We start from the raw sequence: 16,347 nt of genomic DNA on the forward strand, positions 1-16,347 counted from the left end.
ATCCCCTTTTAAAACCTCCGGAACAGATTTTGGACATTATGACAGAAAAATTGAACCCCAGACAGTAATGTCTTTACATTAATCTAGAGACTGGACACATTGTAGGAATGGATGATACACCACCTAAGAAAAGAAATGCTACTGAGGATACAAGTCCCACAATTCCTTTGAAGAAAAAGAAAGACCTGGCTTCAAGCCCTATCTATCCTCTTCCTCAATCTCCTCCACCACTTTTACCATCACCAGGGTCAAATCCCCTTCAGATTACACCACAAGGTTCTCCTCGTACACAACCTGACTTTGAGCATGGAGATATTAGCCCTCCACCACCAGATCCATGGATTGGTTATGATCAACCAGTAGATAATGATCCTGAACTCTATCCTACCAGGCCTTCACCTCCTGATGATAACATAGCTTAACAGGAGTTGATTTCAAGAGCAGCTTCTTACCATGGAGTTGCTCTATATAAAGAATATTTAGAGGAAGATTTCCTGTTTCAGTCATTAGGTTCAACACCTAGAACCACACAAAGCTTGCCTATGTTAAGACATACAGTTGACATTTTTAAAGACCCAGTATGCGCCCATGTTTTAACACCCTGAGTCGATAAAAAGTACAAAACTCCACCATCTGACCCAATTTATAGCAAAGAGCATTTAGACCCTCTAATAGTATGTCAAATGCTCGCAAAAGAGCTAATTCACAAACAGCAGATGCACCTCCTCCAGACAAGGAGTCTAAATTAATTGACGCATCAGGCAAAAGGATAGCAGTGCAATCTGTCAACCAGTGGTTCATTGGTAATACACAGGCTCTTTTAGTGAGATATGATAGAGCCCACAGGGATGAAATAGAGGAACGTCTGCAGTACCTCCCAGAGGAGCATAGAAAAAAGGGACAGGAGCTAGTGCAGGAAGGGAAATTAATGAATTCTTCTATTCGATGTGCACTAGATCCAGCTGACACTGCAGCAAGAGGAATTACTAGTAGCATTCTCCTCTGTAGGAATGCATGGCTTAGGATATCTGGATTTAAGCCAGAAGTTCAATCTATTTTAAATGTTCCTTTTGATAAGGAACACCTTTTTGGACAACAAGTAGATGTGTCAAAATGAAGGACACAGAAGTGGCGAAATCTATGGGAGCCCTACTGTCACCATCCAGCTGAGGCTCCTTTTGTCGCTCATTCTATAGCAGAGGATCCAAAACCAATGCCTCAGATCCCAATACTTCCTCCTATAAAACAAACACACTACCCTCTTCACACAAGGGTTTCTATAGGGGTGGCTGCAGAGGAAACAACTTCAAAGATAGAGGTAGGGGTGCATCAACATAACCGTCTTCATCTCCCACTAAGCAGTGACTTACCTACCATTCCCCTGATCATATTACACCTGTTGGGGGGGAGACTACAGCACTTTCTTCCAATTTGGCAAGCAATAACGATGGACACATGGGTATTGGACATTATCCAATATGGTTAATGGCTAGAGCTCAACAGCCATCCTCCCAATATTCCACCATGCAATCATCGGCTGTCATTACAACACTCACAGCTACTCAAACAAGAAGTACAAGCCCTATTATTAGCAAAAGGAGCTATAGAACCTGTTCCAATACAATATCAAGGGTTAAGCCTATATTCACTGTATTTCCGAATTCCCAAAAAGGACAGGTCTCTACGACCAATATTGAATTTAATGCCCCTGAATCTGTACATACTATCAGAGCACTTCCATATGGTCAATCACCAACAAGTGCTTCCACTGATACAGCAAGGCGACTTTGTCTACCCTAGATCTGATGGACACATACTTTCATATTCCTACTCATTCAGCGCATCGCAAATATCTCAGGTTTGTGACAGCAGGAAAGCATTACCAATTCAAAGTACTTCCACTTGGAGTGACTACTGTACCCAGAGTATTCACAAAATGTCTGGTGTTAGTAGCAGTTCATCTGAGAAGGCAACAAATCCATGTCTTCCCAAACCTAGACGATTGGTCATCAAAGCTAAAACACAGGGAAAGTGTTTACAACACACTCAGACTACAATAAACCTTCTTCATCAATTAGCATTCACAGTCAATGCGCATAAATCCCATCTTCAACCCTTACAACTGCAACCCTATCTGGGAGCAATGCTCAACACTTATACAGCGCTGGCCTCTCCCAATGCAGCCAGAATTCAACATTTTCAGAAGATCTTACTGCAGTTTCAGTTAAACTAGCACCTATCAGTGAAAACTTTCATGCAGTTCTTAGGAATGATGGCATCATGCATTTACATAGTGCCTCATGCAAGATTACAAATGCGCCCACTGCAAGAATGTCTAGCACGACAGTGGAGTCAAGCACAGGTCAATGAACAGATTTAGTGTTGGTAGACAGCCACACTAATCGCTCTCTGCAGTGGTGGAACACACAAAGCCTGTCAAAAGCGCAGACGTTCATCGACCCTATTCCACAAGTTGTACTATTAGCAGACACGTCTCTCACAGGTTGGGATGCCCATCTCCAGCATATGACAGTTCAAGGTTTATGGAACACCAAACACATGTCTCCACATCGATTACTTGGAAGTTCTAGCAGTTCAGTTAGCACTAAAAGAATTTCAGCCTCACCTAGTAGGCAAAGTTGTCTTAGTCCGGACTGACAATATGACAGCAGTGTACTATGTACAAACACGGGGGAGACACTCTCTACAATTGTCATGCCTCCCTCAGGCCATTTGGCGTTGGGCAATACATCGCTAAATTCATCTTCTGGCAGAACACCTTCCAGGAAAAAGCAATCTGTTTGCCAAATTTCTCAGCAGGACGCAGCAACAAATACACTCATGGGAATTCATCCCCAGGTGCACCTCCCATACTCCCAGAAATGGGGTATCCCACAAGTAGACCTCTTTGCCACAGCACCAAACTCAAAATGCCCAAATTTCGCCTCCGGATTCCCATACCATCTATCAAAAGGTAATGCCCTATGGAAGAACTGGTCAGGAATATTTGGTAACGCTTTTCCGCCTCTCCCTCTCCTTCCATTTCTGGTTTGGAAACTCAGGCAGACATCACTCGCACTGATCCTAGTGGCTCCCACGAGGGCTCGTCAACTGTTGTTCATTACTAGAACTGTTGTTAATTCCACACCAAAAACTACACCTCACTTCCAGCCTTCTCACACAGAACCATGGAGAAATCAGACATCCAAACCCCAAGGTGCTCAATCAAGCGATCTGGCTCCTGAAGTCATAGAGTTTGGATTTCTAAATCTACCACCAGATTGTATGACAATTCTTAAAAAAGCAAGGAAACCTACCACTACGGCATGTTATTCAGCAAAGTGGAGAAGGTTAGTTAGTTATTGTAATAACCATAAATTAGATCCGTTAGGTGCATCTATTCATAATATTATTTGTTATCTTATGCATCTACAACACGCAGGTTTAACCTACATATCCATTCAACTACACCTTGCAGCAGTAGCTGCATATCTGCAAAACAGACAACATTTGTCCTTATTCAAAGTCCCAGTTATTAAAGGTTTTATAGAAGCCCTTAAAAGAGAGAGTGCCACCAGCACCTGTATGGAATCTTAACACTGTTCTCACTAGGATTATGGGTCCACCCTTTGAACCATTACATAGTTGTTAGTTACAATTTCTTTTATTGAAAGTTGCCTTCTCAATCCCCATCACTTCACTAAGGCGCGCTGGTGAGTTACAGGCGTTAACCTTAGAAGAACCCTTCTTTCAGCTACACAAAGATAAAGTACCGTTTCATACAAATCCTAAATTTCTACTAAAAGTAATTTCTGCTTTTCATATTAATCAGTCAGTTCAGTTAACTCTGTTCTTTCCTCGGCCTGATTCAGTAGCAGAAAGAGCTCTACACACACTTGATGTTAAAAGAGCACTATTATTCTATATTGACATGACAAAACGTTTTCGTAAAACAAAACAACTTTTTGTTGCGTTTTCTCCACCTCATAAAGTAAATCCAATTTTGAAGTCTGGGATGTCTAGGTGGATAGTCAAATGTATTCAAACCTGTTACGTTAAAGCTAAAAGAACTTTAACTATTCCTCCCTCAAGCTAATGTAGGGCAGGCAGTGCTAAGGACACTATTTCAGACAACTGCAACATCCACTGGTTAGCCACCGCTTTGGGGAGTACTGGTATATAGTCTATGGCAAAGCATGTGTATCTACAGCACACATGCCTCGAGCAGATTGTTACTTACCCTGTAAGCATCTGTTCTTGGCATGTAGAGCAGTAGATTCACATGCGCCCTCCCTCCTCCCCGGACACCTGTGGTTGTTGCAGTTCTTACTAATCACACTACATACGCATGGATATCTATATAGTACACCTACTTACTCCATTCTTGGCCTTTTGCGGGAAAACAATCTAACAGTGGAGTTGATGCCCATGAGCATTATCACCGAAAGGAGGAGTCGCCTTACCTTGTGACTAGGAAAGATGTATTAGAAGAAAAACAACTTGCACACATCTGGACCCAATACTAGATGGCAGGTGTATTCAAAGCATCTGAATCTACAGCTCCTCATGCCAAGAACAGATGATTATAGGGTAAGTAACATCATCCTTTTCTTCTGTTGCCTAGAAGGCAGCTATATCTTAACATTCAAAAAGCTCCTCAGTGTTTCCTTGTTCAGAATTTCAGTCGACCCCTCCAAAGCCCACGAGAAATAGCATTCTGTACCCGGTTCAGATTAGTACTACTGAGAATCGTACATAGATCATATTACTTCAGGGTGTTACTCCAAAGGCTAGGAAGGAGTGAATCTTCTCTTTGCCTGCAGGGGTGTGTACGGGAAGGTACATTCTATCACATTCTTTGGGGGTGCCAATGATACAGCCCTACTGTGTCCAGATGGTGCAGAGAATGCAGAGAATGACTCAAGACCTGGATGTGACTGTCCCCTTGTACCTGAAATGGCTCATTTTGCCTACAGCAGGGGAGGCTTCCTGTCCAAAATATAAAAAAATCTGGCTGCTGCTCGCAGCATGGGTGGCTAAAAGCAATATTGCATGGGCCTGGGGCGCAGCGCAACACCCACAAGTCAAGGACTGGGAATCAGATTCGGACTGGTGCCAGCGGGCAGAGCAAGCTGTTTATCAAAGCAGGGGCTACCCCAGGAAGTGGAAAAAGGTGTGGGGTCCCTGGACCGCTTTTCGTGGGTGCTGAACAAGGGGGGCGGTGATGGGCTGGGAAGGGGGGGCACTACATTTTCAATGTGTTGCTGTCTATTGACTGGCGCTATCTATAGCCAAATGGGCTCTATTTCAAATGTACAAATGTATAAATGTGTCCTAATCCTGCATTGCCTGTTCTGATACAAATGTATACAAGATGATTAATGTAATTCAATTACTGTGTCTATCTGCTGAGCTATGTTAAATAAAAAGAGTTAAAAAAAAAAAAATCCAGTCGACCAACTTGGGGTATAGTTTTCCCTTATGAAGTAGTTGGGGCAGATCTTCTCAAGTATACACTGCATGTACTTGTCACTAAGTGCAAAGGCTGAGGTCCGCCTTCCTGGGTGGTGTTTTGATGGGAAACTAATTTGATTCCCTCCACACAGGGCCTCAAACAAAGGAGAGTGGGAACAAAGTGGGGGTTGGAGCTGTTTTCTGTGATCAGCATCCTCCTTCTTTCAAACACCACTGTAGTTCCTATTATCCCAATAGGCTCTGCGCATTGGAATAATACCTTCAATAGTATAGGCCTAGACCAGACGTTAACTAGGTCTACTACTGTCGATATTAGACTTAAAGTTTTGGGTTTGCCAGCTAGCTCAGAGTTCACTAGAAACTTTCTCGAATAGGCAAGGAGGAGTTTAACCTCCCTGGATAGACAAGAAGGGATTTAGTTTCTGACAACCATAGAACATGACAACTTTGCTCTCCCCTAATCAAGAGTGTATCTCGAGAGTCGTGTGAACAAAAGGCAATTTATTTTACTCAGTCAGTACGTGCATTCTTAGTCTCATCAGATTGTAGAGAAAAGGAAGAGACGGGCGTGTTCAATAAAAGATGTTATTTATTGATCAGTCTCTTTTCTCATACAAGAGAAATGGATCGATATTATTGCAATACTTATGGTTAAGTAAAGTGCATACATTAAAAGCAGAAGTATAAAATAATACTGTAAAAACATTGATATGGTTTTTAAGCCATATGAAGGTTTAAAATGAATAAGATATATTACATACACATATACATTTGACTAATCGTACTCAACTGGTGTTTCTAACTACGCCTACCCCGTGTACCTGACCTAAGTCTAATGCGTGGGCGGGAATAGAAAGTTACAGTTTAAGTTAAGTTTGTTTTGCCAAGTGACTGACTAAAGAATTCTCTGTGAGGGGTTATTCAGTTCTGTACCTGGAATCTAGGATGGATGAGGGATGGTATCTCTCGTCTCTGGTCTCGATATCCCAGGCTGCCTGCGAGGGCTACCCGGAAGCGCCGGAGCTGGATTTCTCGGCAGGAGAAAGGCAGCGTCTCGTTCTCAGCGCGTCAGGAAGGCGGGGCTGCGCCAGCGGGGTCTGCTCTGCTCTGGGCTTCGGCAAGTCTGGCTGCTCCGATCTCGTCACCACCGCGTGTGTTTGCATAGGGCAATATCGGTAATATTTATACCTTTAAGGTGCCGAGATTGACGTAAGGATGGACATAGATACGTCAATAAGGATGTCATACGACCAGGTCGTTAGCACATTCTTTTGCTGAAGTTCTCGGTGAAATCAAAACAATGGCCGCAGGGTTTTTCCCAGGTTGTCATAGGTTTGATTTGTTTTGAGAACTCCGTATGCCTTATCAGGGGCTGGAGGAATATCGCTTGTCTAATTAGATGGCAAGCGTTATGACCTAATCAGATAACACGTTCCTGTGCCGTAGTGTGGCTTTATCAGATAACGGTTCCTGCATCATGGGGGTTTTCTGCCTCATGGGATGGCTGCTAGTTAACTTGTTAACCAGAATAGGGTCAGGAATGGGGGGATCGATACAGAACCTATAGGAATACATCACACCACTCTTACTTTAAAGTAAATGTTTGCAGTTATCTATGGGTAACTAATAGCGGGTGCACCAGTAGTGTTGGGAAAACTTTTATGTAGGAAAGTGCCCCTTTTTGCTTCATTAACCCACACTTTTTGCCTGACATCTGATGCAACCTGACTTGATATGCCCTGGATCCCTGCCAATCAGGTTCCCAGGGCCTGTGTTCTTTCCCAAGACTGTACCTTTGTATCCCCAATGGGCACATCCCGGGCCTAAGGTAAGCCCTTTGTAAAAGGTACCATGGGTACCAAGGGCACTGTGACCAAGGAAGGCCTCTAAGGGGTACAGCACCTATTGTGCCACCCTTAAAGGCCCTGCACCTTAACCCACACACACTGCCACTGAAGGCTGCGTGTTTTGGTGCAGGGAAAAGAGAAGAATGTAACTGGTATACAACCTTGTGCACCTTGCTTGCAATCCACTGCCTAAGGCCTAGGTAAGTCCACCCCTCTAGCAGGGTGCACTAGCCCTTGGGTGAGGGTATAGTGGCATGAGCCCTGTAACCCTACAGTGTCTATGGCCATTCCTAATACATTGTAAGTGTAATGAAGCCATAAAGAGTATATGGTCTGGGAGTTGGTCACTACGAAGTCCACAGCTTCATAATGGCTTTCTAAAAACTGGGAAGTTTTGCAGCAAACTTTTCAGCACATTAAACCCACACTGATGCCATTGTGGGATTTAATGTAAATAGCACCAATTTTCTTTTCCCCCTATCACTGTCAAGCAGTTACCCCTCCCACCATATCTACACAAACACTTGCTGGCTTACACTGATTTTAGGGCTACATTGTTGTGCCCATGGGAGTTGCTTCCTGACCATAGTGTATAGATTAATTTATGAAAACACTCCGCAAGTAGCCAATTGAGGGGTTGAGGGTGGGGCACTTTAGCTCTTCATTTTTGTCAATGTAAGGTTTGCAAACATTACATAGAGGTTCACTGCCACTCCATTTGTAAAACATTTAACTAAAGGTTAAGGTAAGTTGTAGGAAGGTTGCTCTGTATATACTGTACCAAAATGAGGTCTAGTGAGCACAGAGTCCAGGGAGTCCCCAGAGCTATAGCAGATGCTAAATGAGCTAAGTACTAATAGCTCTCTATGTGGTAGTGTGGGTGAGCAGTTAAGCATTTATTGTATTCACTTAATCAAGGACAGATACACACACTCGGAGACAGAATCCAGATTAATGAGGTAAGAATAAAAAAAATAAACTTCTGCTTTATTTCAGAACCAAGCAGGACTTGGTCCAGGTGAGTAGTATATACTTTCAAAATGCGAGGCTGTTCAAGGTAATGCAGTTGTGTTTGAAACTACAATTGTTACAAGTTTTTATCACTTTTAAATGCAGTTTGTATCATACAGTAAGTACTTTCTGGTTACTTTGGAGTTACTTTGGATTATTTTAATTACTGAGGATGGTATGCCTAGATACCACACCTTAAGGTTCCTACATACAAGGTAAGTGACCCCTGACCCTCGGGTAGGTCACTTCCCCACTGCTGCAGCTCCGCCTGCCTTCCCGCTGCTCCGCCTGTTTCCTCGCTACAATTGGCACTCTGCCCGATCGCCTGGGCCCTGCTCAGTGCCCGTGTGCCTGCCCGCCCCTTCCCCTCTGGCCGAGTGTGTTTAAATCTGCCTGCCCGCCCCGTTTTTCGTTTTGTACCCCCAGTGTGTTCTGGTGTGCCTACCCGCCCCCTTTTCTCCTTCTGTACCCCTTGTGTGTGTTAGCGTGCCTGTGATTGCCGGGAGTCTTCTCATCCCGCTTCCTCCGTCTTCCCTCCGCTGCCTCCCGTGCAGCCCCCCCCCGGCACCCATTGGCTATTCCCTCCCGCCTCCCAGCTGACCCCTCCTCCCTTCTTAAGGCGTCCGCGGCGGAGACAGTGACCCCTGACCCTCGGGTAGGTCACTTCCCCACCGCTGCAGCTCCGCCTGCCTGCCCGCTGCTCCGCCTGTTTCCTCGCTACAGTTGGCACTCTGCCCGATCACCTGGACTGCCTGGGCCCTGCTTAGTGCCAGTGTGCCTGCCCGCCCCTTCCCCTCTGGCCGAGTGTGTTTGAGTCTGCCTGCCCGCCCCGTTTTTCGTTTTGTACCCCCAGTGTGTTCTGGTGTGCCTGCCCGCCCCTTTTTCTCCTTCTGTACCCCTTGTGTGTGTTAGCGTGCCTGTGATTGCCGGGAGTCTTCTCATCCCGCTTCCTCCGTCTTCCCGCCGCTGCCTCCCGTGTGGGCCCGCCCCCGGCACCCATTTGCTATTCCCTCCCGCCTCCCAGCTGACCCCTCCTCCCCTCCTTCTCCTCCTCCCCTCTTATGGCGACTGTGGCGCGACCGCGCACAGTGGGTGTGCCGATTGTGCGCCGAAGGCGCGCCAAAGGCAAGCCCGTCTACGCCCAGCGTCAGGACCCCTGGCCCACGACGATGCCAGCGCACCTGACGAACTTACGCCGCCGCCACCCTCCACGCACTCAACGTTGGCCGAAACACCGCCTGCTACCAAGCCACCCCGAAGCGCACACATGGACCCTTCTCCTGCCAAGCCTGCAAATTCACCTGCCTCAGGACCTGCACCGCACCCGCCAAGCCGAACACCAACAACAACCACCTCAAGTGCATCTTGCTCAACACCCGCTCAGTCCACAGGCATGCCGTGGAGCTCTGGAACCTCCTCGACACAACATCACCAGACGTCGCCTTCCTCACGGAAACCTGGATGAACGCCTCCTCAGCCCCCGACATTGCCATAGCCATCCCGGAGGGCTACAAGATCACCCGGAGGGATCGCGTCAACCAAACCGGAGGAGGCATCGCCATCGTCCACAGAAACACTATCTGCATCATGACCAACTCCGACGACACCCTCACCGCCGCCGAACATCTTCACTTCCAGATACACACCGACCCCAAGACCACCCTCAGAGGCACCCTCATCTACAGACCCCCGGGACCACGCACAAAATTCAGCGAAGCCATCGCAGACTTCGTCAGTCCACACGCCCTAACCTCCACGGACTACATCCTCCTAGGGGACCTCAACTTCCACCTGGAGAACAACAAGGACTGCAACACCGCAGCCCTGCTGGACAACCTCGCCAACCTCGGACTCAAGCAACTGGTGAACACCCCTACCCACTACGCCGGCCACACGCTTGATCCCGTCTTCTCCAGCAAGCACATCTCCTGCAGCCGCTCTTCCGGACTGCACTGGACAGACCACAGCTGCGTCCACTTCAACTTCAGGAGAACCACGACTCACCACCCGCGACAGGTTCCCCGCAGAAGCTGGAGCAAGATCACCGCCGACCAGCTCACCACCTCCCTCAGCCACAACCCACCCACCAACACGACGGACCCTGACGAAGCAGCCCGCAACCTCACACAGTGGCTCACCGACTGCGCCGCGAACTCGCACCACTGAAGAACCCTCCCAACAGACCCGGCAGCAGGAAAGCCTCGTGGTTTACCAACGACCTCAAAAACTCCAAGAAAACCTGCCGCACCCTCGAGAAAGCCTGGCGCCACCCGCAAACACCCACAACAGCAAGGAGCTTTTCAGCATCGTTAAAGAGCTCTCCAACCCCAGCGCCTGCAACACCGACATCAGCCCCTCGCAAGACCTCTGCGACTCTCTCGCCTCGTTCTTCCACCGTAAGATCGCCAACATACACAACAGCTTCAGCACGCTGACCACGCAACCAACCACCGAACCAGCGCCCCCCACCACCATCCTCTGCACCTGGACCTCTGTCAGCACCGAAGACACCACCCGCATGATGAACACCATCCACACCGGCTCCCCTACCGACCCCTGCCCACACCACATCTTCAACAAAGCCGACTCCATCATCGCACCCCAACTCCGGAACATCATCAACAGCTCCTTCGCATCCGCCACCTTCCCGGAGAGCTGGAAACATGTCGAGCTGAGCGCCCTCCTGAAGAAACACATTGCGGACCCCACGGACCTCAAGAACTTCCGCCCCATCTCGATCCTCCCCTTTCCAGCCAAAGTCATCGAGAAGACCATCAACAGACAACTCTCCGCCTTCCTCGAGACCAACGGATCCCTCGACCCCTCACAGTCCGGCTTCCGAGCAAACCACAGCACCGAGACCGCCCTCATCGCAGCCACCGACGACATCAGGACCTTGCTCGATAACGAGGAAACAGCTGCCCTCATCGTCCTGGACCTCTCAGCAGCCTTCGACACCGTATGCCACCGCACCCTGATACAACGCCTCAGCAACACCGGAATTCAAGCAGCGGCACTGGAGTGGATCATCTCGTTCCTCGCCGGAAGAACCCAGAGAGTCCGCCTCCCTCCGTTCCAATCCACGGCCACCGAAGTCATCTGCGGCGTTCCGTAAGGATCCTCACTCAGCCGCACCCTCTTCAACATCTACATGAGCCCTCTCACTGCCATCGCACCCCAACAGAACCTCAACATCATCTCCTACGCCGACGACACCTAGCTGATCCTCTCCCTCACCAACGACCCCGCCACCGCCAAAGCCAACCTCCAGGAAGGAATGAGAGACGTCGCAGATTGGATGAAGATCAGCCGTCTGAAACTGAACTCAGACAAGACAGAAATCCTCATCCTCGGACCATCTCCCTCTGCCTGGGACGACTCCTGGTGGCCCCCTGCCCTGGGCAGCGCTCCCAAACCTACGGACCACGCTCGCAACCTGGGCTTCATCCTCCCTCACAATGACCAAGCAAGTGAACGCCGTCTCATCATCCTGTTTCAACACCCTGCGCATGCTCCGAAAGATCTTCCGATGGATCCCCACCGGAACTATGAAAATGGTCACTCAGGCCCTCGTCACCAGCCGTCTGGACTACGGAAACACCCTCTACGCTGGAACCACAGCCAAACTCGAGAATAGACTACAGCGCATTCAGAACGCCTAAGCACGACTCATCCTGGACACTCCCTCGCCGCAACCACATCTCTGCCCACCTGAAAGACCTTCACTGGCTCCCCTTCAACAAGAGGATCACGTTCAGACTCCTCACCCACGCACACAAGGCTCTCCATGGCATGGGCCCGAAGTACCTCAACAGCCGCCTCACATTCTACACACCCACCCACCAGCTCCGATCTACACACCCACCCGCCAGCTCCGATCCGCCAGCCTCGCCCTCGCCTCCGTCCCACGATTTCGGAAATCCACCGTCGGAGGAAGATCCTTCTCCTACCTGGCAGCTAAGACATGGAACTCCCTCCCCACTCACCTACGGCTGACCCAGGATCATCTCTCCTTCAGGAAACAACTCAAGACCTGGCTGTTCGGGCAGTAGCCCCCCCCGAGACCCTCACGGGTGAGTAGCGCGCTATACAAATTTCTGTGATTGATTAAGTACGACTTTTTATGCTTTGGAATTTGAACTCACTTTTCCCCATACTTTAACAGTTCTACACTTCACATAGAACAATTAACGGCCCCAAATATTATAACATGGGATCCTATGGGATAGAAATGGTTATCAGCATTGGAGGTAAGTACTAGACTTATGAGGGTGAGCGTTGGGAGTTAGGACCAGGGTTCTCCAAGGTCTAGAGGGGCACTCAAGTTGCACCACCTGCGGCACTGGGGCAGCCGGCTGTAGAGTGCAGGGGCCCAACGTTAGCCATTGAGCTAAGGAGGCCTTTGGTTAGGGACTGCTGATAAGCAGGCCATTCGATTGTGGGAGCCAAGCTCCTGAGGTTAACATCAGCACTGCAGGGGCCATCGACCAGCAGCAGAGCTGCACCACAAGCGGCACTCGGGCGGCCGGGTGCTGGGTTCAAACCGCATATCGGGGACACGAGTCTTTCCAATGGAGACCTTCGGTTTCGGAAAGATGCTACAGGCTTGGGCAGGGAGACTTCCTGAAGGAGTCCACCAGCTGGAGAGATAAGTTGGGATATTGGGGATGCCTGGACACCGTCGGTTGGGCCACCCAAGGCCCTGGATCGTCCGGTGCAGGGGTGTCTAGTTTTTCCTACCAGTTCTGATTGCGCTTGGGGGGGACCCTTCAGGTTGAGACTACAGGCATTATTGGGAGTCTTGAGGGAGGTTGGGAATCACCAGATCCCAAGTCAGGCTCATTGGGGAGACCTCCTTGGGGTATTGGCCCAATCGAACTCAGGCCATGGGCGTTTGGTGCAGAGTGGTACAGAATCCTGGAGTTAACTGAATCCGGATTCTGGAGGTGAAACTTTTGTTGAGCAAATCCCGTGCTCACAGGAGACAGTCTGTGGGAAGGTCGCAGGGCAGGTCCTTTGGGCTCTGGGGGTTGCTGGCTGCTGGACTCTCTGGGGTTCTTGCTGTAGTCAGGTCGTAGACGGGACAGGCCGGTAGGGCTGGGGCCAAGGTAATTAGTGTCCTCTTCTTCCTGGTTCAGCACGGCTTTTTGGTCCTTCTTCTTTCTTCCTCGAACCTGAGGAGCCATGGTTTAGGTTTTCCCCTAAATACTAGATTTAGGGACTCTAAAGGTGTGCAGGTCAGGACCAATAGGTCCCTTCTTTGGGGTGCCCCCTAATATGCCACCCTCTAGTGGAAGGAGGCATGAGCCTCTTTCTAATTGACTGAGTCCCCTAATCTTCGAGATGGAGGGAACTGATATGTGAGCTTCAGGTGGGCACACCTCTCTTCCTAGCTTGTATTTCCCGCCGATTCTCCTGCCCATAGTTGGGGCAAGAACCAGTGGGAACCAGTTGCTGGGAGCAGCAAAAAGGCAGGGACAGCGTCCAAAGGCAGCAGGCCTTTGAAGCTTCCCTTTTCGTGGACTCAAACCATCCTGGGGGAGGAGGCATGACACCTATGCCCAGTATGGGCATTTTTTCTGGACCCTGAGAGCGGAGGCTCTCTACCCAGGGGTCCAGAAACCTGTCTGACGGTTGCAGATGGCGGGCAACCATTCAGGAACCACACCAAGGCTGGTCGATTTTCAGGGGGCAGCTCTAAGATGCCAGGAGTGATTTTTACATTAAATCCCACACTGCCATCAGTGTGGGTTTAATGTGCTGGGATGTTTGCTACCAAACTTCGCAGTTTTTAGTAAAGCCATTATGGAGCTGTGGAGTTTGTAGTGACCAACTCCCAGACCATACACTCTTAATGGCTTCATTACACTTCATCACCAGATCCCCGTTCTCAGTGTACATCCACGATATGAGAATAGGGTTCCTAGGAATAAACACTACCGAAAATCAAACAACTGGGTGACCATTATGGGACACAGGAAAAAAGGGAGGAAGGGCACAGCCATTTAGCTACTCGTTGGCCTGCCCTCCAGCAAGTAAGGAGTTTTCCTTCCTTTTGACATAGTATTCAATTAAGGTTCCAAGGAAGCTTGGGCTAAATTTACAGGAGTGTATTCAGAAGGCATAGCCATTGTTGGTGATTCATGTAAACTCTAGTTTGGCATGACTCTTGTGAGAAGGATTCAGTTTCGTTCTAGAATGTGTACTGTTAAAAACCTGTGAGTAATTGTTTGCTGGGCCCTCTGGGCGGAAATTATGCTAAAGCACAAATTGTAAAGTGTTATGTTGCAATACATTAAATTGGCGATTTTTGTCAGTTTTCTTTTCTTCTCCAAGCACTAGCTGAAAATGTGACTTTGAGAGAGTGATAGCCTAGCTGAAGAACAGTGTACAAAAGAAGGTGGTTATGCCAGAAGAGAATAGACTTTTATTCTTTCCACATCCTAGCACTAGTACCCTTGTAGTAATTAAAACATTTTATTAGCATTTCATGAATAAAGTCCTGGCTCATATATTATTCTACTGTAATAGAATGCAGGTTGTACAAATCGCAAGAGGATATGACGTGTGTGTGTGCATATATATGATATATAATGAGGTTGTATAAAACTCACAGGGTTAATGAACTTCCATTGCACAGCATCATGGCACTTATTATGCATTGATCTGAAAATGCCACCACGCCTGACCTCGGATGTTGTTGTGTACGTGAAAAAAGAAAACTTTAATTGATGGTAAGAGACGTGCTTTTGAAGGGAATAGCTGCTCCAAGTGGTATTTCTTACAAATAACAGGGTGAAACATTGGGGGATAATTCTTTTTTTCGTATACATTCCCGGCTCGGGATTTTTTTTTTATATAAAGAAAAAGCTGCTTCTAGATGCTTGCTAAATATTTTTCTACTTCTATCCTTTGAGGACACTGTTGTCTGGGCTGCCTTCGGTTGGTGGAGGAGTATGAGACAGATGATTTCAGGGCAGGGTGATTAGGGGAGGGTTTTGTTTGGAGGCAGGTAACAGTCTGAACTTAACGGGTGATGCTTCCCCGGACATGTTGAATGATTATTTTCTTTTTTTGCTCTTTCCAATCCCTTGGCTTCCTCAGTAGTAACTATGTTAATAGATAGCATTTCTGAAAGCATTGAAATAACCGCATGTCATTTCATTATATTTAGAAGTTTTCTTCTGAGTTAGCAGAAACTGGATTAAGTACCTGGTCGTATCCTATTTGCTTAATGTTGAATAGTAAATTGATTTGATCTTAACTTTCAGAAACATGTCTTCCAGGTATGAGTACAGAGTGGAAATGGTTCATCAGTGCTCAAATGACCCTTCAAAAAACATCATACGAGAATTTGCTTCTGATTTTGAGGTGGGCGAGTGCTGGGGGTACAACAGATTTTTCCGCCTGGACTTGCTTGCAAATGAGGGATATTTGAACAGGCCGAATGATACCGTTGTTTTGAGGTAAGACATGATTTATTGCTTTTTTCAAGCTCATGAATTTCATTACTTGTACCAACTTTAGGGTTGTTTGGTCACTTTTTGTGAAAATGTGTATTTTATTAATTTTTGTGCATGAGGGATTTATTGTAACAAAATAGTCTAATACTTTGAATTGTCCTGGTGCTCTGACATTAAAAATGTTATTGTTGCAATTGATTATTTTTTCAACATAAGTAAAAATATTTGAAAATTGAGGTATCCAATAATATTTTGTGCTGTTTTTGTTTGTGATAATGTTCTTAAGCTTAAGCTCGTTTTTGAAAAGCATTTTAATTATTTTTAAACTATTCTACGTCCTCCTTTCTCACTGTCTATTTTCTCCTTTCTCACGGCTTCTAAGCTCGTTACTGGTCATTCCCATCGTATCATACTAGACACGATTAATGCACTGAAACATATTGACAACAAAGTATCTAAACCTATTCATAAATCAAGATGGTCCTCACTACTGTACAATCCTAAAATTGTTACTGATATTGATTCTTGTACGGCTTCTTCGTGGGCTGCAA

At 47.4% G+C, this 16,347-nt stretch overlaps 1 protein-coding gene across 2 annotated transcripts in view; it reads left to right on the forward strand.

The window, feature by feature from the left end:
- TRIM37 (tripartite motif containing 37) overlaps window positions 1–16,347 on the forward strand; it is a 1,276,082-nt gene that overhangs the window by 620,035 nt on the left and 639,700 nt on the right. The window contains exon 13 of one of the 2 annotated variants that reach the window (XM_078679853.1): window positions 15,620–15,799. In XM_078679853.1, coding sequence (XP_078535979.1) covers window positions 15,620–15,799 — 180 coding nt within the window. Of the gene's footprint in view, window positions 1–15,604; window positions 15,800–16,347 lie in introns of both variants that reach the window. The other variant, XM_078679852.1, reaches the window with a different exon arrangement.

This window comes from Lissotriton helveticus, chromosome 3_1 (assembly GCF_964261635.1).
Source record: "Lissotriton helveticus chromosome 3_1, aLisHel1.1, whole genome shotgun sequence".
NCBI lineage: Eukaryota > Metazoa > Chordata > Amphibia > Caudata > Salamandridae > Lissotriton > Lissotriton helveticus.